This window comes from Hyaena hyaena, unplaced genomic scaffold (genome assembly GCF_003009895.1).
Source record: "Hyaena hyaena isolate Hyena2069 unplaced genomic scaffold, ASM300989v1 scaffold_248, whole genome shotgun sequence".
Taxonomy (NCBI): Eukaryota; Metazoa; Chordata; class Mammalia; order Carnivora; family Hyaenidae; genus Hyaena; species Hyaena hyaena.
The window spans coordinates 729334-755374 of record NW_024080881.1 but is presented as its reverse complement, the minus strand read 5'-3'; the positions used below and the strand labels follow the sequence as shown (position 1 = coordinate 755374).

At 54.3% G+C, this 26041-nt stretch overlaps 2 protein-coding genes across 3 annotated transcripts; one reads left to right on the top strand and one right to left on the bottom strand.

The window, feature by feature from the left end:
- Window positions 1-415: 415 nt before the first annotated feature.
- Window positions 416-7340, bottom strand: ARL2 (ADP ribosylation factor like GTPase 2). Of its 2 annotated transcripts, XM_039244891.1 has the most exons (6): window positions 6835-7340; window positions 3520-3630; window positions 3238-3400; window positions 1692-1772; window positions 1379-1535; window positions 416-910 (listed from the first exon to the last, which is right to left on the bottom strand). In XM_039244891.1, exons 1-6 carry the CDS (start codon window positions 6897-6899, stop codon window positions 549-551), a joined length of 939 nt encoding a protein of 312 aa, XP_039100822.1. In that variant the 5' UTR covers window positions 6900-7340; the 3' UTR covers window positions 416-548. The 2 variants fall into 2 exon arrangements, with proteins under 2 accessions (XP_039100822.1, XP_039100823.1); XM_039244892.1 differs by lacking the exon at window positions 1379-1535 and having other exon boundaries at window positions 683-910; window positions 6835-6973.
- A 13153-nt stretch (window positions 7341-20493) lies between these two features.
- BATF2 (basic leucine zipper ATF-like transcription factor 2) lies at window positions 20494-25707 on the top strand. The gene is made up of 3 exons (XM_039244894.1): window positions 20494-20532; window positions 21811-21912; window positions 24677-25707. The coding sequence occupies exons 1-3, from the start codon at window positions 20494-20496 to the stop codon at window positions 25358-25360; spliced, it is 825 nt and encodes a 274-aa protein (XP_039100825.1). The 3' UTR covers window positions 25361-25707.
- Window positions 25708-26041: the final 334 nt, after the last annotated feature.

Genomic DNA, 26041 nt, shown 5'->3' with positions numbered 1-26041 from the left:
GGCTGTGTAGGTGGTGGACTGCGTGCGGGCTCCTGGCCACAGCGGCGAGTTGGAGCTGAAATCCAGCCCGTATTCCATTCAGCAATGAGCCCTGATGTGGGGCTGCGTCCCTTCTCCTTACTGACAGAGAGGGCAGCAGCCACTCTGTGTGGTAAACTGTCCAGCCCCTTCCTCTACCCAGAGAACTTCTACTCATCCTTCACGCCCAACTTTAATGTCACTCCCTCTGGGAAGCCTGCCTGGACTCTTCCGAATGGAATTAGTTGCAGCCCTGTCCTGTGCGTCTCTAATTCTCGGTCTGTCCCTGCGACACAGCAGCGGTTAACCCTCTGGCTGGGATGATGTGTGCCCTTCTGTCCCGTGGGTTCCAAGTGGGTCCCTTAAAGCTGTGGGCTCAACGAATGACTCCACCAGAAAGTGGGGCAGGGAGCGGTTTATTCTCACAGCTGAGCAAAGGGTGAGGCCCACAGCCTTGGTAGCAGCAGAGGCGGCCCCCTCCCGGCCCCAGCCCTGTCTCCTCGTGGTGTGGCAGCTGCGGGCGCGCCGGGTCAGGAGCCAGGGGGACAGCCAGGGCGGTGGTCCTCCAGCCAGGGGAGCCGGCCGGCCGCCGAGCAGCAGTGGGCAGTTAGCAGCAGCAGCAGGTTACGGAGTGGGGCAGGGGTGGCAGTCAGGCTGGCTGACTGCCATCCCCTTGGTGGATGGCGCCTGGTGAGGGCTGGGGGCAGGGGGGCTGGATGGTGGGGCGGGGCGGGGGGGGGAGGGCATCCGGAGTGCTTCAGTCGGCTGTGAAGATGCGGCTGGAAATGTCGTCCAGGAGCCAGTCGATGCCAGGCAAGAGGTTCTCCCCGGTGACGGCGCTGCAGCCTTGGATGCACCAGTGGTGGCTGTGGATGGAGTCCAGCTCCAGGGCCTGGCGGGGGGGTGGGCAGCGGGGGGTAGATGACGGTGGGCCCTGGCGACCACAGGCCCTGCCCACTCACCACTCCATCCCGCGTGACCCCTCAGTAACGGAATAGGAACACAGGCTCCTGAGCGTCTGCTCGGATCCAGGCATTGTGCTACGTGCCCCACAAGTGTCCTCCCATCCGTTCTTCCCAATGAGCCAGGGCTCGGTGGCCATTTCACTTAGAAAGGCTAAGCAGAGAGGTTAACCTCAGAGAGGTTAAGCAACCTGCCTTAGGTCACACAGCTCGTGAGCGGCAGAACCGAGATTCTGACCCCATTCTTTCTCATTCTGGTGCTCAAACTCTAAGAAGAAGGTAAGTGGGACAGATGCATTTTGGGGTCACAGAGGCCTGTGTTTAAATCCTGGCTCGGCTGCTTACAGGCTGTGTGACCGTGGGTGAGTTACCTAGCTCCCCTAAACCTGCTTCGGTATCTGCAGAAGGGTAATAACAGTGCCTGGTTGGAGAGGCTGGGGTGAGGACTGAATGAGTTAATCCATGCAAAGCGCCTGGCCGGGCAGCACTGGCTACTGGCTGGCTGCTGTTATGTTGAAGGAAAACACTGGCAGGTCTGCCTTCCCCCGGCTGCGGCTGCGGGGCACAACCACGTCTCATTAGTGCTGAATCTCCAGGGGCCTGTGTGGGTCCCGCCATGCAATAGAGGCTACATAACGCTTTTTAAACAAGTTGACAACGACAATGTGTGCCCCTTTCCCTCCGCGAACCTTTGCTAAGGCCTGGACTCACCTCGCGGATGGCGTTGGAGGACAGCGCTCCGGGGAGGTCCTGCTTGTTGGCGAAGATGAGGAGGGTCGCTCCGGCCAGGCGCTGCGGGGAGAAACAGGCGATTGGGAGTCGGGGCTCAGAGGGCAGCCCGGCCCCTCCTCTCATCGCCCGGAGCAGGTGGGGTCAGAGATCAACATGGAAGATCAAGGCAAGGCCCCCGGGGTGTCGGAGAAGCCCAAGTGGGGCAGCACCATGGACACAGTCCGTGAATCCAGCCATACTTGGTAGGGGCGGAGCCCTAGGCCGCGGCCCAGTGGGCACTTCTCCTCTACGTCTCAGTTTCCTCCTCCATAAATCGGGGGGGGGGGGGGGGATGGACACGATGGTCCCGAAGCCCTCGGGTTCTAGACAGCGCCCACGTGATGACCTGATATGCACAAAGAATGCAACTGTCCCCGGGGGCCATGGGGCCTGCTGGAAGCGACCTTTCCCTCGTCCAAGTTCATGTTGCCCTTTAACTGTTCACTACCCTCATAGGCCTCACTCTTGGCCTCTGCTTCTAATTATTTCCATGTGTGTGTTTCTGCTAGGAGTCCCTCCATGGAGACAGGTGGATCCAGCCCTGATAAATGGGCTCAAGGTGCCAGGCCAGGGCTGAGCACTGGCAGCCGTGACCTCACTGGACCCGCCAGACGCCCCATGGAGGTGGCTACTGCTGTACCAGGCGACCTGTGCCTGGAACAATCCTGTTGATGTCTGCGGTTCCTGCGTAATTATTAATAGCTCCCTCTTTCATTCATAAAAGTGTCCTGGTTTTCAACTAAATGCAGTGGAATAACCCAACAAATCCTGCAGCAGAGAAAGGGTATTGGTGGAAAAACTGGTGAAATCCAAATAAAATCTCTAGTGAAGAGTGACTTACTGATGCTACTTTCTAAGTTTCGACAAACGCATGGTGGTTACGTAAGATGTTAACAGGGGAAGCAAGGTGAAAGGTAGATAGGGTGCCTCTCTCTTCAGTATCTTTGCGAATTTTCCGTAAATCTAAAATTTTCCTTAAAGTGTTTTGGCCCAGATAATACGTTATAAGATCACCCGAAGTATAATGCCCACCTTAGAAATGAGGCAGTGGAGGTTCAGAGAGGTTAAGCGCCTTGCCTGAGGTCACACAGCAGAGAGGCCAACTCCTGAGCCAGGCTCCACTGCCTCCCAAAGCGTCACCCGCTGGCCTCGGATCATCCTCCCTAACGCCCCATTCAAGGTGCAGAACCTGAAGCTCAGGGTTGCGAGGCAGTAGTGACACCACAGGGACATGAACCCTGGTCTCTGTTCAGTGGCCCGAGGCACTGTGGGTTTTCCTGGACCAAACGTGCAGGTTGTCTCTGCCTCCGCAAGGGTGGGCACCTGGTGAGGGCTCAGGGGAGGAACAGACCCCGCCCTGAGGTGTTCCCTTGGGGTCACGGCCGGCTCAGGGATTGTGCGCGCACATCCACTTCGGGGCACAAAGTGTGGGGGCGGGGCTGGAAGCCGGGCTCCTCCCCCCTTGGCCAGGCCCGACCCCGCCCACCTCCTCCACCAACAGGCTCTGGAGCTCCCGGCGGCAGTCCTGCATCCGCTGGCGGTCGGCGCTGTCCACCACCCAGATGAGGCCGTCCGTGCTCTCGAAGTAGTTGCGCCAGTAGGACCGCAGGGACTTCTGGCCGCCCACATCCCAGATGTTCAGCTTGAATCTGGGCAGGAATGGGGTTGCCAGAGGGTCAGCCTGGCCCCCTCCCTCCCCTGCCCTCCCCCGCCCTCCTCTGGGCCAGCCCTCTGCGGGGATAGGGGGGTGGGTAGGGGGCCCACTCACCCCCGGTGTTCCAGGGTCTTAATGTTGAAGCCCAGTGTCGGGGAGATGGTGTCAATGTCTTCCCCGTTGAACTTCTTGAGGATGGTTGTTTTGCCAGCATTGTCCAGGCCTCTGCGGCACACCGGGTTAAGGAGAAGTCCCAACGCGCTGCAGGGTGGTGACGTCACCGCAGTGCCCCTCTTTTAGGAGACCAATCGGTTCCCGCCATGTATCAAGTTAGTTGAGCACGTGCCCGAGCCACAATTTATGGGCCCGTGATAAATGGGAAAGTATCAAGAAATAAAGATTTTATCATCTCATCCTGACCAAATATCTACCGAATACTATGTGCCAGGCCCTTTTCTGGTGCTGGGGGTACCCCAGAGTCCAAGTTCCCACCCTTGTGCAGCTTCTAGTCGTGTGGAGAGAGTGCAACCAAATGAGAAACAATGGACCGTCGGCTCCTGGTGAGTGTAAGAAGTATAACTAAGAGGCTTTGGGAAAGGCCCTTTCCAGAAGCTTCCTTTAGCTCAGGCACCCCTCTCAGGGTCTCGGGCTGAGGCCCAAACTATAAGAAGGTGGCTTTCCAAAGGACTAAGGGAAGAGCATTCTAGGCAGAGGCAACAGCAGGAGCAAGTATCTGGAGGTAGCCGCCCTCACCTTTCTGTTTCTGGAATATTCCAAACCCTTTGCTGCTGAGCGTGCAAACAAATGAGTGAGTTCACCAGCTGGAGAGAACCACCCTCCTCTGTCCTTCCAACACTTAAGGGGGCTTGCAGCTGGGAGCGGGCCCAGGCGACTCAAACCAGTGGAATGAGGGTCTCCTTCCTGAGACCCAGCCTTCACCTCCGATTACCCCCCTCGTCCCCCAACTCCATCATCCACTGGATCATTCCCATTAGCAGACAAGCTGGTGTCTCTCCCACCTTAGGAGAAGCAAACATCACCCTCTCTTGATCCCTTCTCCCCTCTACTTATTCCTTTACTTCCTTCCCTTTACAGCAAATCTCAAAACCGTTGTCCATAAGCACCCTCTCCAATTTGTCTTCCTGCTCGTTCTTTTTTTTTTTTAATGTTTTCTTTATTTTTGAGAGAGAGCATGAGCAGGGGAGGGTCAGAGAGAGAGGGAGACACAGAATCCGAAACAGGCTCCAGGCTCTGAGCTAGCTGTCAGCACAGAGCCCGACACGGGGCTCGAACCCACAAACCATGAGATCATGACCTGAGTCGAAGTCGGACACTTAACCGACTGAGCCACCCAGGCGCCCCCTTCCTGCTCGTTCTTGAGGTTTTTGCTCCCACTGCTTCCCCAAAACTGCTCTTACCAAGGTGTCTAAAGACCTCATGTTGTCCTCCCGCTGGACAGTAACCAGCCCTCCTCTTCCTCTTCCATCAGCAGCACCCGACACAGCGGCCTGCCCCTCCTCCACTCCCTCACCTGGTTCTCATCGCCCTGACCTCTTCTCTAAGTACGCCCCGGTTCTCTCCTCGGTTCACACTCATCCCTTAGAGCTCTCGCCCAGGACCACGGCTTCAGATACCAGCTTTATTCTTTTTTAGGCTTATTTTGAGAGAGAAAGAGCACACGCACCAGCAGGGGAGGGGCAGAGAGAGAGAGAGGGAGGGAGAGAGAGAATCCTAAGCAGGCTCTGCACTGCCAGCGCAGAGCCCCATGTGGGGGTCGAACCCAGGAACCGGCGAGATTGTGCCCTGAGCCAAAATCAAGGGCCGGATGTTCAATCAACTGAGCCACCCAGGGGCATAAAAAAAAATTCCATCTTTATGCTGAGACTCCCAGAAGTGCGCTTCCCACCCAGCTGCTCCCCTGGACTCAGTCCCTGTCTCCAGCTGCCCATCTGGCACTTACAGGAAGTCTCAGAGGCACCTTGCATGGTCACACCTGAGCTCTCACCTTTCTGAACCTGCTCCTTGCCCCCCTTCCCCATCTCGGCAAGTGATTCCTCATTCTTTGAACCCCTCTGGCCAGAAACCGAAGTCACGCTTGACTTCGCTCTCCCCCTCACCTTGCCTCCAATCCCGGAGCGAGTCCTGCTGGGCCTGTGGTCACAATGTCCCCCATCTTCCGTCACCTCACTGCTTCTATCCTGATCCAAGCCAGAGTCCTATCTCGCCTGTGGCGTGGCAACGGCACACTTGACCTGAGGTCATGTTTCTTCTCGGCACTTCTCATTTAAAGCCAAGAACCCAAAGGCTCTTCTGTCCCCTGTCCCAATCTAGTAATCTCCTCCTGGCTCACTCTCTCCAGCCACACCACTCTCCTTTGAACACACCCGGTGAGCTCCTCCTTCCAGACCGTTGAGCTGGTTCCTTTTGCTTCAACAAATCTCCCCAGGTACCCACATGCTTCAGCTCTCACCTCCCTGTCATTTTCTCAATTGTGGCCTTCACTGGCCACCTTATTTAAATTGCATTTTTCTCCAAACAGTCCATACAGCTTAACTATTTGCTTTCTTCCCACAGACCGTCCGAGGCGGTAGGGTTTGGTTTTTGCGGTTTTATCCCAGCCCCTAGGAAAGGGCCTGGCACAAATAGGCACTCAGTAAACACTCAATTGGATGAGTGAATTCTCTGTGCTTTTGTGATGTGAATATTATAAAGTTATTTGTCCACTGCAATGTCTTCCCTCCCCTGCTAGGGGGGCTCCGGGTGAGACGCGTCCCGCTCTGGGATCGCAGAGTCCCGATGCGAACAGGCTCAGAGGAGGCAGAAGGCGTGCGGGAGCCTGTTAACGGGGCTCAGAAGGTCGGCGGGGCCCCTTGGGCCTACAAGCTGTCAGCCTGGGGTGGGGACGGGAGATACGGACCGGCCGCGCGGCCACACAGGCGGACAGTTGGACTCGGGACTGAAACAACCCGAGGCGTCTACACCCGCCTCCCCCAGGAGCGGGGGGCGGGGCCCGCGTGCCCCCGGGATTCCGACCTTGAAGGCGGGGCCGGGGCCTGGCACCTTCGGACAGGGGAGGAAGGTCAGAGCCAGGGAGGACAGAGGCCTCACACTCGGGCCAGACCGACGGGTGGCGGCATCCGAGTCGCCTCCGGCCCTTCTCCCTGCCCTCTACACGGGGACATCTGGTCCAGCCGCCGCACCAGTAGGCCCTCACCTTTGGCCTTGGGAACGGAGTCCCCCCGCCCCGAGCCGGTGGTATGACCTCCTCCCCCCCCCCCATCAGAGAGATTGGTAGGGCCCACGTGCGTGACGCACAAAGGGCAGTTGGTACGCGCCGGCCGCGCCCCCCGCGCCCGGTAGGGGGCGCCTGGCACCGCCCGCCCAGCGGGGCCCCCGCTACCCTCGCGGCTCCGGCGTCCGGGAGGATACAGCATGAGCAGTCGCAGCTCCCGCTCTTTCTGCTTCATCTTCTTCAGAATGGTCAGAAGCCCCATGGTCCCAGTAGCCCCCTCCCGGCCGCCGTTTCTTCCTAGTCCCGGGACCCCTCTCCCTGCTCCTATTGGCTATCAGGCCCACCGACAGCGCAGTCTATTGGTCGGCCTCTCGTTGGGTCCCGCCCTCACTCCCACGTGACCGCGAAGCCGCCCGGCTGTGGGGCCGAGATGGTCCCTCTAGCGGTACTAGGGGCTTTTGCGGGGCCACCTGCGTTAACCCTTCGCTTCCCGAGGGCTTGGGGGACAGGGTCACCTCCGTTCCTTCTTCCCCAGGAACTCACACTCTGCCAGGAACAGAAATCCGGATCGTATCTTGGCTGCATAGGGAGTAGGAGTTCTGACTCAGGAGTCGGAATCTAGAGTCCCAAGGATGTTGACAAGCTCGTCCCGGGGCCAGTGTAAGGTCCTGTTCCCCGGAAACAAGGTCCAGGTCCTACTCATCAGGCCTCGGCATCATCCTAAACCTGCCAGTTGCAGGGCCTCCCCCTTTCCACATCTTCTGGAATCGTAGAGGGTGGGCCGGGGATTCTTCATCGCGGGCAAAAATGCCCCCTAGGGGCCGTGTCGACACGTGCTGGGGCATTTTCGGGTTGTCCCTTTGACAAGGTACAGCCCCTGTCGTTTAGAGGACACAAGAATTGTCCCGCCCAGGTTGCCCATCATTTCTCTGTTGAGAAGCACCGTTTCTCATTTTGCCAGTGAGACTATTGAGACGCACGTGATGGTTAGCGCAATGACTGGCATATAGTAGTTACTCAATAAATATTTGTTGTTGAATGAATGACTGTCCGAGAGTTTGGTTCTTTACCTTGGCGCTCAAGAACTGAAGAAGTGAAGACAACGAGGCCGGGGACCTGGCAAACTAAACTCAGAGGGGTGAGCCAAGCTTCGGGTCTCATTTTGAGCCCTTCCCCCAGCCCACTGCAGTGTAAACAGAGTAGGCTCTGTCTAATGCTTGGGAGAGAGGAGTCAGGCACGAGCTGACGATAATGGCTCATTTCTGTGTAACTCGTTTATAAAGCTCTCCACCTTGTCTACTTCATCCTCCTGGCAACCCTGAGAGGTTTGTTTCCTTTTTGTAGGTAGTGATAGCGAAGTCCAGAGGACTTGAGGAGCCTGGGCAACTCAGATCTGGTTGATGTTAAAATGCACTGTTTTCCAGGGTGTCTCCCGTAGTGTTTGTCTATATAGGGAGAGGTCTGGAGCAAGCTTGAGCTTCCAATCCTGCAGAAGAAGGTCGTAGACAGATGAGGGCTGGACAGAAAGGGGTGCCTGGCTGAGCCCCCTTGGCCAGTACTGTTTACCCTCTGCCAAGCACACACAAAAGGGAAAAAAAGTGAGCCTAACTCCTATTCAAAGGCTTTGAGACACAGTTAAGGTCACAAGATGCTTGATAGCCTGCCTCCTTGAGTCTATGCTACAGAAATTTCCAGCACCAACTCATGAACATTTACGACCAGAAAGTTCACCATGGTGGTTTGAAACAATAAGAAATTGGGAAAAATCCAGTGCCTTCGGTGGGGATCAGTTAGCTAAGCTGGGGTATACCTGTGTGGTGGATCCCATGAAGCCTTTGAGAAGGGTGAGGTGGAGGGATAATGTGTTTGCAGGGAAAGATCTCATGCCATGTTAAGTGAAATTAAAAAAATTTTTTTTTGCAATCCCATTTTAATTTTAAAAATAACCCACTAAACAGTGTTTTCTGGGGCGCGTGGGTGGCTCAGTTAGTTAAGCGTCTGACTCTTGATTTCAGCTCAGGTCGTGATGTTGCAGTTCGTGAGACTGAGCCCCACATCCGGTTCTGCACTACAGCAGGGAGGAGCCTTCTTGGGGTTCTCTGTCTCCCTCTGTCTTTGCCCCTCTCCGGCCCGCTCGTGCATGCACTCTCTCCCTCAAAACAAATCAATAAACTTAAAATAAATAAAGTGTTTTCCTATGGGATGCAGCCCGTTAAGTAGATTGTGAAATTATTGTAGGGTCACAAATCAGTCAAGCCATGTAAAATCACTTGCCTTTGACCATTTTGACTACAAAGATGTCAGTTTCATATGGTTCAACCTAGCTGCATTAGCAACAATGTGAAATGAACAGAATAGACAATATCACTACCTTTGCCTTCTGTGAAGTAACGTTTGTTGAAAAATCCAGGTATCTATATGTACATGTGTGTATCTTACTTGGAGTTCCAGTCGTGAAAGTTTGAAAGTCACTGCAATTTAACTGTTAACTCTGGAGTGGGTTTAGAGGAAACTTAAAATGATTACCTTAAGCACTTCTGGACTGTTTTATTTTACTACTAGTACTGAAATCCTTGTTTAAATGCCGGGATGAAAGCCCTGCCCTGTCCAAACTGGTCTAGCTTCCCATGGGCCAAAGTGTAGGATTACAATCAACACCAATTAGGGACCCCTGGGTGGCTCAGTCGGTTAAGCCCCTGACTTGGGTTCCAGGTTCTGTGCTGACAGCTCAGAGCCTGGAGCCTGCTTTGGATTGTGTGTCTTTCTCTCCTTCTGTCATGCTCTCTCTCTCAAAAATGAATAAACATTACAGTCAATATTAATTTTTAAAAAACCACCTGGGAAGGAAATAACTGTCTAAATTTTGGATAATAATTGTCTGGAGCTACAAATCTGGAGTGGAGGGTGGAGAGGAGGAGTGGAGAGGCTATTAAGACAAGTGGAAAGACCTAGCAAGTGACAGGTAGTATTTTCATTTGCCTCATTGAAAGGAGAAAAGGGTGCTCTTAAGGAAGTGAAATCTTTAGGGAATACCTTTGGAAGAAAACTGGGGAAGATCTATAGAGCTGTAGCTATATATAACTATGAATATATATATATTCGCAAGAAAGAATCATGGGATTGAAATACCAAATCCTGGCAGCTGTGAAACTGCTTTTGAAGGAAGAGTTTCTTGAGGCTAAGTAAGTGGAGTCTAACTTGAGGACAGAATTCTAGATGCCTTTTAAAAAGATATGTGTGTTATATAAAAATATACATATTAAAAAGTCATGTGTGTTTACCCAATGTCTGGGGAGGAAATTTTGGCATTATAATTTTCATTTTAAGAGGTATAGCTTTCCTAAAAGTAATCTCTCTACCTCATGTGGGGCTCGAACTCATGACCCAGAGATCAAGAGTCACATGCTCTCCTGACTGAGTCAGCCAGGTGCCCCTTAAGAGGGATAGCCTTTTTTATTCAGCTGTACCTTTCATGTATCCCCTTTATAGTCATAAAAGAAAAGTAACAAAACTTTATCTTGGAATAACAGCAAGTAGGGGGAAAGACCCTGCTTTAATTACATTGCTGGTCATTAGCATTGGCGAGACTATTCTTAAGTATTTATTTATTTGTGTATGTAAATATTTATTGTTAAGCTTACTGTAGGGGCACCAGGATGGGTCAGTCGGTTGAGCGTCCGACTTCGGTTCAGGGCATGATCTCGCGGTTAGTGGGTTCGAGCCCCGCGTCGGGCTCTGTGTTGACTGCCAGCTCGGAGCCTGGAGCCTGTTTCAGTCTGTGACTCCCTCTCTCTGACCCTCCCCTGCTCACGCTGTCTCTCTCTCTCTCCTAGAAATAAATAAAAAAATAAATAAATAAAAACCAAAAAAAATAAAAATTAAAAAAATTTAAGCTTACTGTAGGTAATTAAAAAAATTTCTTCCATTTCATTTAATTTTAATGTTTACTTATTTTTGAGGCGTGGCGGGGGGGGGCACAGAGGGCCCAAAGTGGGCTCTGTGCTGACAGCAGAGAGCCCGATGTGGAGCTCCATCTCCCATGACCCTGGGATCTTGACCTGAGCCAAAACCAAGAGTTGGACGCCCAACTGACTGAGCCACCCAGCACCCCTGGGTGAATTTTCTATTTGACTCCTCTAAACTATAATCATCTTCAATGAGGTTGTTTAAAATAGAGTTACAGTTTTGATAAGAGAAATGCTGTGTTTCTCTCTGATGAGACACATCTGTGGGGCAAGTTTTATTTTTTATTTTTTTGGAGCACAGGCACAGGCCACAAGCAGCGACTGGCACTTGGGGGCAGCATACCCAAGTGTAGTGTTGTTCTGCTCACTAGTAAACAAAGAACTGGAAGGTGGCGCGTGCAACCTCCCCCCTGAAGTGGCCACCGCCCAGAGGCCACGGCTCCGCCTTGGCCTGCTCTAGTGTCCCGCCCCTCGTCTTCCTGCAGGCCTCAAGTATCCAGGGAAGGCCCCATCCCGGGCGGGTGTATACAGGTGCAGGCCACGGGCACGGCCGAACGCCTCGAATAGCAAGCCGGAGCGCTCAGGCATCCTCCTGACGGTCCCAGCCCAGCTGCCTCGCGTGGGAAGCAGAGGTGTCCTCTCCAACTTACAGATGACACCACGGGCTGTTTACTCACACCTTTGTCATCTGCCCAAGGGCACAGGACACTCCCCGGCTTTTCCAGAAACTTAGGAGTGGGGAAGGACTCAAAACTCTGAGCTCTTCCAACAGACACGGCCATGTCCACCTCACCTGTGCCCGCGGTATCCTCAAGGGCAAGGCTGTGCGGATGCTTCTGTCTCCGCAGGGCCTGGGTGGGCAAACGCTTGGCCTTCACGCAGCAACCCGAGAGCAGGTGCCCCTCTTCTCTGCACTTGACAGATGAGCAGCGGCTCTTCTTGCCTAATCACCGCGGCAGCCTCTCCACCCACCGCTGTCCCCAAGGCAGAGGGACATTTTTATCCTGTGCTCAGATCTTGTCCCTTCTCTCTGCTCGAAGCCCTCCCCTGTCTGCTGGGTGCTCCCTGTATCTTCCAGAATGAGAGCCCGAGATCTCCAGGGGCCTACGAGGCCTGTGTTGAGTGGCCCACGAAGCTCTCTGTCCCCCATCACCTACTCCTCCCTGCCCTTACCGATCCTCCTAATCCCCCAGCACATTCCTACAGCCCCGAACCCGTACTTTCATGTCATCTCCCTCTCTTCAATTCTTTGCTGAAATCTCCAATCTCAAAAAAAAATTTCTGTTCAAATGTCTCATTGAGGCCCACCCCGACCACCCTGTTTATTGTTTATTTTTTAACGTCTACTTATTTATTTTGAGAGAGAGAGGAGGAGTGTGAGTGGGGGAAAGGGACGAGGGGGGGGCAGGAGAGGGAGAGAGAGAATCCCAAGGGAGCTCCATGCTGTCAGCGCCAAGCCTGCCTCAGGGCTCGAACTCACAAACTTTGAGATCATGACCGGAGCTGAAATCAAGAGTCGGATGCTTAATGGACTGAGCCACCCAGGCGCCCCTTGACCACCCTGTTTAAATCTGAAACCCCGTAATCTGCCACCCACATTCCCCGAATCTTTGACTTTGCTCTGTATTCCCCCATAACACCGAAGGCCTTCTACCAGGCTGTATAATTCCTTTAAGTCAGTACGTTGATTCTCTCCCACCCCTCCATCTGCCCTAGAATGTCCACAGAGGTAGGATTTTTTCACAGCATTACTGCAAAGTAATCGACATGTATCACCGGATAAGTGGAAGGTGTACCACACGATGGTTTGGTTTACGTATATGGCGAAATGATTACTGCAGTAGGTTTAGCTAACATTCGCCTTCTCCCCATATAAATATTTGTATTTTATTCTCATATAAATACAAAAAGAAGAAGAGAAGGAAAAAGGAAAAAAAAATTCTCCTTCTGAGGAGAACCCTTAAGATTTTTTCCCTTAACTGTCCCATACACTCTGCGGCGCCGTTAGCTGTAGGCATGGCTTTGAACTCCACATCCCCCGTACTTTGTTATCTTGTAACTGGAAGTTTGTCTCTTTCGACCACCTTCCTCCACTTCCCCCTCCCCTGATTATTCACCTCTGTTATTGGATCTGTTTTTATTCTTTTGGTTTTTGTGGGTTTTGTTTTTTGTTTTTCACTTGAGAGGGAGAGGGGGGCGGAGAGCGCGCCAGCACATGCGCACGCGTGCAAGCAGGGGTGGGGTAGAAGGAGAGAGAAAGAGAATCTTAAGCAGGTTCCATGCTCAGTGCAAAGCCCAGTGCTGGGACTCCATCCCACAACCCTGGGATCATGATCTGTGCCGAAACCAAGTCTGATGCTCAACATACTGAGCCACCTCGGTGCCTCATGCTTGTTTGTTTTAATTTTTTTATGTCTTTATTTTATTTTTTGAGACAGAGAGAAAGAGAGAGAGAGAGACAGAGTGTGAGTGGGGGAGGGGCAGAGAGAGAGGGAGACACAGAATCCAAAGTAGGCTCCAGGCTCTGAGCTGTCAGCACAGAGCCTGACGCAGGGCTCAAACTCACGGACTGTGAGATCATGACCTGAGCCGAAGTTGGATGTTTAACCGACCGAGCCACCCAGGCACCCCTGTTTGTTTGTTTTAAACAGGTGTCTCCCAGGGGCCCTGGGTAGCTCAGTCAGTTAAGCGTCTGGCTTCAGCTCAGGTCATGATCTCACGGATGGTGTGTTCAAGCCCCACATGGGGCTCTGTGCTGACAGCTCAGAGCCTGGAGCCTACTTTGGATTCTGTGTCTCCCTCTCTCTCTGCCCCTCCCCTGTTCACGCTCTGTCTCTCTCTCTCAAGAATAAATTTAAAAAACATTAAAAACCAAACCAAACAAAACAAAATAGGTGTCTCCCAGCAGGGAGAACAGGGCCTGCCACATAGTAGATGCTCAGTAAATATCCATGGAGTAACAGGGACAGAGACACAGGGTCTGTTAACTGCTTCCCAGCTGCTCACTCAGCCAGGAAGCAGCAGAGCCCTGTCAGCCTTGCTCTTAACCGCCAGGCTTCTCGGCCTCCGGACCAAGGCAGACCTGGCCCCCACCTTGACCGCCGAGATCCCACAGATGCCAATTGTCAGACCGGACCCATACGGAACAGGGCGTCTCTTGGACACCCTTCCCCACAGTTGTGCGGGGTGGGGGGGAAGCTGAAGCCCAGATTGGGGGCAGGTGGGTGGCCATGGCAGGAGAGGGACCCAGGCCTCTGTGCCCAGGTACACACCCTCAGTCAATGTCCCCTTGTCTGGTAGAAAGCCCCCTCCATTCTCTCAATGGCACAGACCGCTGGGGCTCCAAGGCGTCCAGCTCCCAGAAGACCTCAGGCTGGTCCTGGGCTCCAGCCACAGGCCGTTGCCATGTTCTTTCATTTTACACATGAGACAGCTGAGCCCCAGAGAGGTCACAAGGCTGCCCAGGCCTCGTGGCTGGCAGCACACACCCTCCCGGGGAATCCAGGGAGGATTTCCTGGGACCCTTTCCTAGCCTTTCCTCTGGATGGAGGCTGCTTTCGGCTTCCGGAACCTTGGCCCCGTACCTGCAAGAGGCTCCGTCTTCACAGGTGAACCAGCGAGGGTCAGCCATCTTCCCCCCGCGGACCTGCCATCTTCTCTCTGCGGGCCCACAGCAGCTTCCCTCCCCAGGTACAAGTGGTCCCTGTGGTCCTGAGGGTGCTGTGTGTCCACACCAAGGCCAGAAGCCGTGAGCTGGATCAAGGGGAGTAAGACGGGAAGAACATGCCGGGGCAGAGCCTGTCGGCCTGATTCGGCCACGTGCTTGCTCTTGGCCAAGTCCCTTCCTCTCGCTGAACTTACTCTTCCCACCTATAAAGCAAGACGACTGGATGGACTCTTCTGACGACTGGATGGACTCTTCTGACCATGACCTACTGCCAGCCTGCCTCGCCCATGCTCTTGGTACCTTTGATTCAGTGCTTGGAATGGGTAAACCAAGGCAGGCACTCTCCTGTCTCCTGCTTGGGAGGCACTGGCCACACTGAATTGGGCTTTTTTTTTTAATGTTTATTTTTGAGAGAGAGCGCACAAGCAGGGGAGAGGAAGAGGGGAGAGGGGGCTGAGGAAAGAGGATTGGAAGCAGGCTCTGTCCTGATAGCAGAGAGCCCAATGCAGGGCGAGATCATGACCTGAGCGGAAGTCAGACGCCTAACCGGCTGTCACCAGGCGCCCCTGGGCTTTTATATCCCACCCCACTCCAGCCCTCCGGGCTCCTGCTCAGGACCCTGGCCGGTTCCCTCTACCAGCCTCCGAGTAAGGGAGAAAGGGGAGAAAGGCCTTCCTGCCTCTCAGAGCTCTCGTGGGAACCAACACAGAAGACGAAGTGAGGGAAAGCCATCTGAGGAGTGGTGCAAAGGCTCCCTCAAAGGCCAAGGTGACAGTCCTTTCTCTCCAGCATCCAGGATCTCAGCAGGGTGCTCAGCCCGGGCTATTCTGACATCTGCAGTGAACAGTGGAGTTGTGAGGTCGCAAGGGAGACCCACCCACAGGCCCTGGGACAAGAGGGAACTTGCTGGTGACTGCTTTCCATCTGTGGTTTCAGTCGTCACGACAGCGCTGGCAAAGCAAGGATACTATCCCCATTTCACAGACCAGGAAACTGAGGCCCAGAGAAACCATGGGCCATGTCTAAGGTCACACAGCTAGAAGTGGCAGAGCAGGGATTTGAACCCAAGCCTGTCTGGGACTCGGACCGCCTGGAAAACGCAGGAGCTGTGGTCACCGGTGCCACACCCTGTAAAGCCCCGAGAGGCTTGCTGATGCCTTAGCACTCAGCAGTTTATTATTTATACTCCTTGCCCACTTCCAAAAGTTTGAGTCAGCTTCCTGGCCTGGAAAGACGTTGAAAGAACAGCAGAGAATCAGAAGCAAAAAGCTTTAGGGGCAGCAGAAGGCCCGGCAGGGCCGGGGTGGGAACATGCACCAGCTCCCACTGACTCAGTGATGGGGTCCCAGAGCCCTGGTGAAATCATCCAGTTCCTGGGAGACCCGGCTATTTGCAGATTCCAGCTTTGATGAGTGCTCACAGGGCGCTGTACTGAAGTGAAAGTCAGTCCTCTCCTCCCTCTGCACAGGGGAGTCCCCACACGTCGCTGCCCCAGTCCCTGCCTGGCATTCAGTTCATCAGGAACCTTCCCCTTAACAAGCCTCTACTTTCCTGCCCCATGGGTCCCTGGGAAGCAACGGAAAGAGAGCGCAAGCTTGGTGTCAGAGACGTGGGGGGCATTGCATCCATCCCTTCTGCAAGGGGTGTACCCTGCCCCCCTGCGGCAGCTTCCCCGTATCTGGATCTGAGCCAAGGTGGTGGATCAGCCCAGCATCCGTTCCCCCTTCTCTCTTCTCCTGCCAGGAGCTCTCTGGAAATTGCCCCTCCCTCACCCCTAGCCCCTAGAGTTAAGATGGGGCTGACCCTTTCCCCTGGGCTCCAGGGTGGTCCTCGGACCCCTTGCCTATCTTATTTCCTGGCCACAGTGACTGATGCCAGCAATAGCCGCACCACTCGAGCCAAACCAAGGCCTGGCCCTTTGCTGGAAGTTCTGGGAAAGTGGCGGGTGGACGGGAGGAGGGATGCACCCCCCTCCTGGAGCAGCTGAGCTGGTATTTCTGTTTTGGTAAGAAAACAGCCGAGGTGAGACTCTGGCTCCTGATGGCATTGTATGGGCCTCATGATCCAGCTGTCCCTGAAGCTGATCCACTCTAGACTTGTCAGTAACTTACGCTTGAGTTAGATCATTTAGGAAATGAAGAATCCCGAGAGCCCTAGTTTCTCGCCTTTTATTGATGCTCCTTTGTAAGCATGAGGAATTTTGGCAATTTATGTGAAATATTAAATGCTGCTTCGTACACACGGACACAAACATTGACTTGTTTTCACTAAAAACGTATTTCATTATGTAAAAAAATCTTTTTAAAAATATTTATTTTTGACAGAGAGAGAGAGAGAGAAAGCAGGGGAAAGGCAGAGAGAGAGGGGGAGAGAGAATCCTAAGCAGGCTCCATGCTGTCAGCACAGAACCTGATATGGGGCTCGAACTCATGAACTGTGAGATAATGACCTGAGTCAAAATCAGTCAGACTCTTAACTGACTGACCCACCCAGGTGCCCCAGGAAAAAACAACCTTATCCCTCATGTATTCCACCATGTTTTTCCTTCCAATAAATAATAATAATGGAACAAGATACAAGCCTTTGGTTATGTGAACAAAAATTTATCAGATATTTGTCAAATGCCTTGGCTAAAAGTTTAACAGATCCTTATGTGCCTTGCTGTGTGCTGGGCACTGTTCTAAGCCCTTTACACATGGGACGTCATCAAATCCTTCTAGTATTATGCCCATTTTACAGAAGAGGCATGAAGAGTCCCGTAACTTGCCCAAGGTCAAGTTCCGGGTCCCGGGATGGAGCCTGCCCATCTTTCGATGTCCTTGGTAAAGGGTTTCTTCCTTGGAAAGCCTGCTCTGATTTCCTCAGTAAGGAAGTGCCCTGTGCTGCCACACCCTGCTCTGTCGGCTAATGTGCTGGGCGTGTGTCTCACACCCCGGTGCCTGGTGAATTTGTGCCAACTGAGGCGTGGCTTCGACACAGGCCCATCCACAGTTGCAGATGGCAAGTCGATGGCCAGCCTCAGCCCCGCCAGCAGCCACTTGGCCTCTTTCTCTGCGACCCATCATCTGAAGCTCCCTCAAGGGGCCCTGAGGCGATCAGCCTTCAGACGAGGGTTGCACATGGCGGGGAGACCTCGAAAGAGGGTCTTCATCCCTGGAAAACCGGAGACCCCTGGCATATCTTCAACCCGGGAGCTGTGGGAAGGAATTGGGAGAAGGCGTCCTAGCTTCTCCTACATCGGCTGTGTGACTGCACCTCCTTGTACCTCTGTTTCCTCCCTGGTCAAAGGAGGAGGTTGGTTGAGGATGGTCCCGCAGGACCCCAGGGCGGGCGCCGTGGGAATGAGTAAAGCAGAAGTTTCCTTACTCGTCCAGAAGGCTTTTGGGGTTTCTGGCAAGCTGTCTGCTGGACTTTTATTCGGTTATTCATTCATCGAGCACCTCTCACGTGGGAGCAGTTTGGGGCGCTGGGGAGATACCTCAGAGGGTAAGACAGGCAACGATCCTGTTGCCCAAGAACTCACTCTGTAGCTCCAGTTGGGGAGCCCTCCCAGCCTTCACCCACGGGACTGCGGGCTTTGAATGAGAGGATCAGGATGGAGGACTGAGGGCTTAGAGGAGAGATGTGTGTCCTCCGGCTCTGCCCCTCTCCCCCTCAGGCTGCCTGGCCTCTCTGGGCATTCATTTCCTCATCTTCTAAGTGGGAGGTTGGACTGGATGGCCCCAAGGCCTGCCCCGCCAGCCTGCAAAGGCAGCCACCTCTTTGGAGAAGCCACACACAGCCATTCAGGGTTAAACATTAGCCACTCTGTGTCCCTCATCCCTGCCACTCCTCAGGGAGAGCAAGCCATAAACGCTCGGGCGGTGGCCTCCTGGGAGGGGTCACAGGCGCACTTGCTGACTGTCTCCCTTCCACCCGTAGCCAGGGGCTGGAGAGGGAAGGACGGGTGGCCCAAGGCTGGGGCTGGGGGGCTGAGGCGGGGAGCAGTTGGGCCCTAGCTACTGCCCTCCCCGCCCCACAAATGTTTTTCTCCCTTGGTTACATCATGTGTGTGGCTTCTCCAGATCCTTCCCTGTGGAGCTCAGGGACTGGCTTAATGAGCCCCCTAGGTGCCCGCCTCAGGCAAGGCGACCTGGCCCTCTTGGTTTCCGAGAAACAAAAATAATCCAGAGAAATCGAGGCAGCCTCACTGCATGGGGTGCCCCAGTCAGCCTCTGCCCCCATGCTCTTTGCAAGCAAGGACGGCTGGGCCCAGCCGTCAAGCCCAATCTACACCCACCTGGGCATTTAAAATCACGAGGCTTCATTAATCCTGTGTTCCCGCAAATCTCAGTAATGGGAATGGATTCTAGCTGGATAGCACTTCACAACATGCCCAGAGCTCCCTTCTCAGCTCCTTCTTCTCCGTCCTCAAAACAGCTCTGTAAAATAGGTGTGATTTCTCTGTCATCTGTAGCATACACGTGACAACACTGAGGCTCCAGGCTCCAGACCTTATAAGTGCACAGCGTCAGAGTCAAGTCTAACTCTAAAGCCCAGACTGGTATTGTGCCCAGTTCTAGGCAGAGCAGGAGATGGTCACCGTCCAAGCCCTGCCCATGACAGACATCACTAATCGATCACGGCACGGTAGATGCTGCGAATCATTTGCAGTGCTCTTTTCTAAGAAGCTCAGAGGCAGCAGTGAACCTCTCAGCACAGCACTCCAGGACACCATTGCCTACCAGAAGATCATGTCTACACTACTTGCCATTCCTGTGGTCCCACTCCATCAGCATGGAGCCCTCAGGACTCAGGCACAATCCCTGGAGGCTCTAGTCACCAGGCCAAGGGACCCTGTGTGCTGCACGTCAGTTGCTATGCTGTTCTCAGACAGGGGCTCCTGGCTCCTCTGGGTTCCCCCAGACAGATGTCCTTTCCAAACATGGTCTCCAACCATGCAGGTTTGACCTGAGGTTTCAGGGCTAGCAAGGTCTTTAATAGAAGTTTTTATTAGAAAACATTTCAGGTGTACCCCGACATAGAGAGAAGAATATCAGCACAGAGTGTAAGCAACAAAACAGCACAGACACAAGTGGAATTCCCCTGTGTTCCCCTCAGCGCATACCCCCCCCCCACTCCCTGAATTTTGTGTTTCTCGTTCACATGCATATTTTCATAACTTTATTCCATATTTGCATACCCATATTAGCAAATGCGACGGAAATGATGGTGTTTATATCTTGCTGCCGCTTGTGGTTTTCAAAGAACTGGACATTGCAGACTTTCAGGAATGATGATATGTGCAGCGCTGATCATCCACCAGATCATAAGGGCAAATATTTGTTGAACTCTTAATCCGCACCAGGCGTGACTATAGGTGCCTTGCCTTCCTGAACTCATCGGCTGCTCACAACAGAATTATTTTTAGCCCCACTTTATAGATTGGGGGAAAAAAGGCACAGAAAGATGAAATTATGCACCCAAGTCACATAGCTTGGAAGCTGTTCCGCTAACCGCTAGACATCCTTCCCTCTACTGCTGCGTGGTCTGTTGAATGAAAACACAGTAATTTATCCATCTGTTCTCTTATTTAAGGGCCATTGCTTATTTTTGCACACTTGCTTCAACAGTGGTGTCAGAGAGTTTGGGGGGAGGTTGAATTACCTTGCTTAGTTCCTACATGAAGACCGTGAGTAGATATTGTATCATCCCCCAGACCCTTTAGGGATGAAGACACTCAGACTCAGAGAGGGTGAATCGATTCCTCAAAGCTGTACAGCTCCAGTGTGCCAGAGGTGGGCTGTGAACCTGGACCCCTGCAATTCCAGAGCCCAGAGTTTCTCCCATGTCCCACATGAGCCCTACGTCCCCTACTGACTTCTCCTCTCGGTTCTGTGCCTGGCAGCCTGCCCTCCCTCCCCCAGAACACCCTCCCCAAAATTGGCTCTTGGTCTCCCCCCTCCTCCGGCCACCCTCTGTCATTCTCTTTCCAGAGAAGGGGCCCAACCGGAAGGCCAGTTCATGTTAGGAAATTCCAGCCACGTGAGCCAACCGGAGGCAGGGATTCTGAGCAGCCGGTGGCTTTAGAAGAAACTGAAACTTGTCTTGCTGGGGGCGGAGTGGTCACCGGGGATTTAAAGAGCTGCCACTTCCTTGGGCCCCCAGAGGGCACCAGGAGGTCACAGTGGCAGAGGGACACCTGAGCCCGCGTAGTGAGCCTCTGCCCGCCCCTTGCCCGAGCCATGCACCTCTGCGAGGGCAGTGGGCTGCTGACCAGGACGGTGAGTACAGGGAACCAGGGGCAGAGCGTGGGGAACATGCCCGAGGGTCCCCAGTTCCCGGGCAGGGAGGGATGTGATCAGGGCTGTGTGGCCTTGGGACCCACACACCTCCTCTCTGGGCTTCAGTTTCCCCAGGCAATTGAAATGAGGGCTTTTGGGCTCTCATATTTCAGAGCCAGCCTCCAGTTTAGAACTTGGCCTTGGAGCAACCTGTCTCCTAACCCCCCCTCCCTTCATTGCCTTTATGGGAACATTCCCTTCCCTCCCCAAATTCTCAGACTCGGCTCACCTTCGAGGCCCTGCCCCCTCTCCCAGGCAGGACCCAAGCACCAAAATCCTACTCCTTTCTGTCAACTGCAGGACTTTCCCCCGGGCTCCAGCTTCGGCGCCCCCAGCACCTGGACTGGGCCTGTTGTGACCATGAACCGAGCAGCATAGGGTCCTCAGCCAGGGAGGCCAGAGTCTCCCCTGAGCTCCCTGCAGTCAGAACACAGGCCCAGGGTGACTTAGCGGGGGGGATTGGGGCTGAGGGGTCTCCAACATTCTCTCTCGCCTGACCTTCCAAAGCTCTGGGCATTTGGGTTAAATATCTTGTCTACATTTTCTGGACCCCCTAACGTGGGGACCAGGGGAGCGGGAGGGTTAGCGCTGTGAACTTTGAGTCCACTCAGGCATCCGTTCCAGGTTGCTGCCACGCTAGAATGTGAGCAACTTAGGGGCAGGGGCTTTTGTCTGGCGTGTTTGCTGCTCCGTCCCCCTAGCTCAGTGCCTGACACACAGTAGGTGCTCGCTGACTGGTGAGTGACTGAACATCAGCCTCGGGTCTGAGCTGGGTGCCGGCTCATGGAATGAATGGGACCCTGGCCCTGCCCTTGCAGGTGAAGCTCACGCCTGTTTTATGGCCTGTGAGGAAGGCAGTGGTGCCTCGGGCTGGGTTCAGAGAAGGGAGTGATCTGCCCAGAGCCAGATGGCTCCTAAGGAGAGTGTGGGTGTGAAGTCGGTTCTCTCCGGGTTCGAAGAAGTTCCGGGCTTCTCTGTTTGTCCTCCCCCATCGAGAGCCATAAGCAGGGCGTGTGGGTGAGGCTGGTGTTCCGACAAGGTGGGCCCTACGGGCGATGCCGTGTGTGGGTGCCCGGGGAGACAGAGGGGGCCTCTAGGAGTAAGGAGACCCCCCCCAACCGGGGAATTTAACTGGGGAGAGTGTGGCGTTACAGATGGCCTGGACAGAGGGTCAAGTCCCTGGCGGGACCCCTGAGCCTTCTGCCTTACACCCTGTAGGGCCCTGAGGAGCATCAGAGGCTGAAGAAGAAACAGAAGAACCGCGCAGCCGCCCAGCGCAGCCGGCAGAAGCACACGGACAAGGCGGACGCCCTGCACCAGGTGGGGGGTGCCTTCCTTTCCCCACCCTGACTCCACTCACCTGGCCTCGCCACCTGGTCTCCATCTGCCTATGAGCAGCTCCCCTTACACCGCTGCATGTTTCCAGGTCACCTGAGTTTGAGAGAGGTGCTTGAGGAGGCTCTGGGGACACAAATGTGCATTTGCGGCCCAGCCCTGCCCTTAAGGCGCCTCCTGATCTAAAGAGAGGAGGCAAGAAGTAGAGGCAAACAGAAGAACTCAGCACTCACACTATGAGAAACTCTGGTTCAAGGTCAGGTGGGCCGGCTTTAGAGTCCCAGCTGTGGCAGTCAAAGCTACAAGCCACTTCCTTCACTGAGCTTCACTGTCCTCATCCAAAAAAAAATGGGGACAATGACCCCTGTCCCCTGGCAGGACCCGTATGGAGGTTAAAGGAGGCAAAGGAGCCTTGGGGGTGGCGTGGGGCAGGAGAGGGTTCCACTGTACTTGCCTCTTGACCTTGGATGGTAACTTGACCTTGAATCGTAACCTGACCCTTAGAGCTTTTCTTCTTCCTCTGTGCAGAGAACAAGGAGATTACCAGTTTCATCCCAGGGAAAGGATTAAGAGCTGGGCTTAGGACCTGACCCTTGGGAAGGCCACATACCCCTTAGTTCTTAGAGTGATGAGTGAAATTCACAGCCCTCCACGCCAAAGGCCCTGTGCTCTGCGTCTTCCACTCCTACCCATCCGCCCTCCTCTCCTAACATCCCACACCCTGTTCTCCCTATTCCTTCACTGGCCAAGCACATCCAACCTCAGGGGCTCTGCATAGACTGTTCTCTCTATTCTCAGAGAACAGTACAGCTAGATCCTCACATCTTTTCAGTTGTTTGGTTTAAATGTCACCTCCCCAGAAGGACTTTTCTCAACCTTCCGATCTAAAGAGACGTCTGCTTGTTACTCTGCTTTATTTTTCTTGTTAGCACTGAACTCCAGTTACATATTCAGATGTTTGTCGCTTGTCTCCCTCGCCAGACTGTAAGCAACGTGAAGGCAGGGAACTATTCCGTTCCTTGCTATTTATTTCCCCATGACCCGGAACGGTGCTTGACAAACTGAAGGAACTCGGTAATGCCCTGTGAAGCGAATGATAGAGTCAGAATAAAGCGCTCTAGGAACACACGGGCAGGGAACACACGGGCAGGGGAACACACAGGGAGTAGTGTCAGGATGATACTAGAGATGAAGTCTGAGCTGGTCTTGAAAGATGAATAGGAGTTTTCCAAATGGATGAAGGTAAGAAAAGGCATGGCAGGCAAATGAAGGACCCGGACAGGGAGCAGCACCCTGTAGATTGTATGAGTGAGGACTGATGTCTAGCATGGTGGCTGCCCAGCAGGGAGAGGGACTTCATGCATTCATATATTCACTCCTTCCAGAAATGCCTATTGAATGTCTCCTGGGTGACAGGTCTAAGTCTCAGCATTGGAGACAGAGCTGCGAACACAGCAGACGAAAGCCCACCCCACACTCTCCAGGGCTCGTATTTTCACGGGGGTGGGGTGGGGTGGCTAGCCAGACAAATAAATTACCCATGAGGTATTTGGGGTGTCAGCTGGTCGTAAGTGCTATGGGGAAAAATACAGTGGGGAGGGTGGAGAGGCGGAAACCTAACTGGGGAAGCCTTTCCCTGAGGCGATAACCCGTGGGCAGCCTGGAGGTGGCCGATGAACGAACGAACCCATGAGTGACTCAATTTCTGGAGCTGAATGGAAACCTTTGGAGAAATTGAAGTGAGAGGCGATCTACTGACATGTTTTGAAAGCAGTATTCCCCGGGCAGAGACCGGCCTGGAAGTTAGAATTTTGAGTTCATGCCCGAAGCAACCTTTTTATGTCAAACATCCTTGCCCCTTTTCTCCTTTTAAAAATTGTCCACAAAAAGGACAGGTTGTGGAGGGAACCAGAGGAAGTCACTCAGCTTTGGGAGCCGTGGAAAGAAAGTTCTTTCGTTGCTGCCACTGTAAATGGTTGTTTAGAACCACATCCTGTTAGTGGGTTCTCAGGTCCCAGGGTCCAGCAGCTCAGAACTACTCGGTTCTGACTCAAGGGTGCTGAGTAGAACATATTCCTCCGTGAATATGGGCTCCTCCCATAGTGCCTCAGTGGGTGAGTTCTGGGCACCCAGAAGGTCTGGCAGTGTCACGAAGCAGCCCCGAGGTGTGTATGACAGAATGACCATGAGAAGGCCACATCAGGATTAGCCCAGGAAAGGAGGTTGCTGGAAGAGTGTCCAGGTAGAGAAGACAGGAAATGCAGAAAGCAGGGTCCCTTGGAGGAACAGGAAGTGAAGGGGAACAGGAGGCGTGAGCCGGGGCCTCCGTGCTCAGGGCAGTGTGGGAGCCTTTAACCTACGAGTTAATGATGCAATTCCCAAATGGCTCTTCTGGGCCGAGAGGACAGAGTGGCTTGAGGGGAACCCCGATTAGGAGGCCGGTGGAGCTCCCAGGTGAGTGGCAAGGGGCAGGCTGGTGGAGAACGGCTGGCTCAGGGCACTGGTGGCGGGGACGGAGGGCCGGCCAATCTACCCCAGTAGTAGTAGAACGGGCAAGATGTGCGGGGTGGGGGTGGGGGTGGGGTGCAGAGCTGGCCAGAGAGGGACCAAGGGGCCCTAGCTTAGACATTCAGATGGTAGTAGTATCTTACTCCTAAGTTAAGGCGCCTGGGGGCAGGGTACAGGGCTCCTGCTGGGACCCTAATGCTGGCTGACACCCCCTTCCTGGCCCATCTGCTTCTGCTTCCAGCAGCACGAGACGCTGGAGAAACACAACCGCTTGCTGCAGAAGGAGATCCAGGGCCTGCAGGCCGAGCTGCTGTGGTGGAGCCAGACCCTGCGTGCGCATGAGCGGCTGTGCCTGATGGACTGTGCCACCTGCTTGGATCCGGTGCCCCCTGGCTGCTGGGGCCAGACTGAGCGGCCCCCAGACCCTATGCCTGATGGACAATATGGCTTCCAGGAACAGCCGGGCCTGTTCCAGACCCTGGCCTCTTCTCCCTTGGCTCACCAGCTCTCTCCAGATCCGCAGCCTCATGGTTCCTCCGGCCTCCATCTGTCCCTCCTGCCCTCTCTGTCCCCTGGCTCCATCGCGGTCGCTGTACCTCCTCCCCAACTGTCCCCCAGCCCTGTCCAGTCAGCCTCACCCACTGGCTCTAGCCTGCTGAGGCCTTCCTCCAAGTTCAACACCCTCCTGCCCAGCCCCCCAGCCCAACCTGCCCCTCTACAGCCCCTTGTGGCGGAGCACCCCACCAGCGGGAAGCTGGGGTCCTCACCTGACAGCCCCTCCCCTGCTCTGGGACTGGCCTGCCTGCAGGGTAGGGAGCACAGGCCTATGTTATCAGCAACAGATCAGCAAGGACTGGGTGTGGATCCTGGTCCCCACCCACTCTTGGCCTTCCCCCTGCTCGCCTCTGCTCAAGTTCACTTCTAACCCACCCCCTGGAGCTGGGCCAGCGGCTTCCTGGGGCTGAAGTAGCAGCCTCAGCACACAGGCACCTCCTCCATTATCACTGGACGTTGCCTCTCTTGGCCGACCCACCACTCTGCCAGGCCCTTTCACTGCCATTGCCTTATTTCAACATCATGGTCACTGCAAAATCCAGATTGTCACCCCGCTTTTTTAGATAAGGAGACAGAGGCCAGAGAAGCCATGTGACGTGCTCAAGGTCACATGGCCTTTTTGGGGACCTGAAACGCCACCATCTGCTCCTCCTTGTCTTGGTGGGATCCTGGCCCAGGCACCGTGGGAGCTGAAGTCCTAGAAAGTGGGGGGCCGGTGTGAAGAGGATTAAGTGCCGGGAGCGAGAAGGAGCTCTTTCTTTTGGTCTGTGCTCTCCGGGGCCGCAGATCCCCACAGTCCTTGAAACCTCGCCCTAGCTGGGGCTGGTCCAGAGTCCAAGCTTAGATGGGGAGAGGCCGGGCGGGAGCCCGGAAGTGGACCCTTTCTTCCCTAGCAGTGTTTTCAGTGCCAAGGAAATGAACTTGTGAGTCGGAGTTGGGGAGAAGCCTAGAACAGCCTCCCCGGGGATTTCTATGTCACCCATAGACATACCAAGATCTCTGGGAGATTCTCCAGGGTCAGCTCTCCAGGCTATTCCCCAATAGCTCCCGG

Excerpts from the sequence above, each read along its gene's own strand:
- ARL2 (XM_039244891.1), bottom strand. The coding sequence starts at position 6,899 with ATGGGGCTTCTGACCATTCTGAAGAAGATGAAGCAGAAAGAGCGGGAG. Across the intron at positions 1,773-3,237 it reads AGAGCCTGTTGGTGGAGGAG|CGCCTGGCCGGAGCGACCCT; the intron begins GTGGGCGGGGTC and ends TTCTCCCCGCAG. Across the intron at positions 1,536-1,691 it reads CCTCCAACGCCATCCGCGAG|CCGCAGCCGGGGGAAGGCAG; the intron begins GTGAGTCCAGGC and ends TGTGCCCCGCAG.
- BATF2 (XM_039244894.1), top strand. The coding sequence starts at position 20,494 with ATGCACCTCTGCGAGGGCAGTGGGCTGCTGACCAGGACG. Across the intron at positions 20,533-21,810 it reads GTGGGCTGCTGACCAGGACG|GGCCCTGAGGAGCATCAGAG; the intron begins GTGAGTACAGGG and ends TACACCCTGTAG. Across the intron at positions 21,913-24,676 it reads AGGCGGACGCCCTGCACCAG|CAGCACGAGACGCTGGAGAA; the intron begins GTGGGGGGTGCC and ends TTCTGCTTCCAG.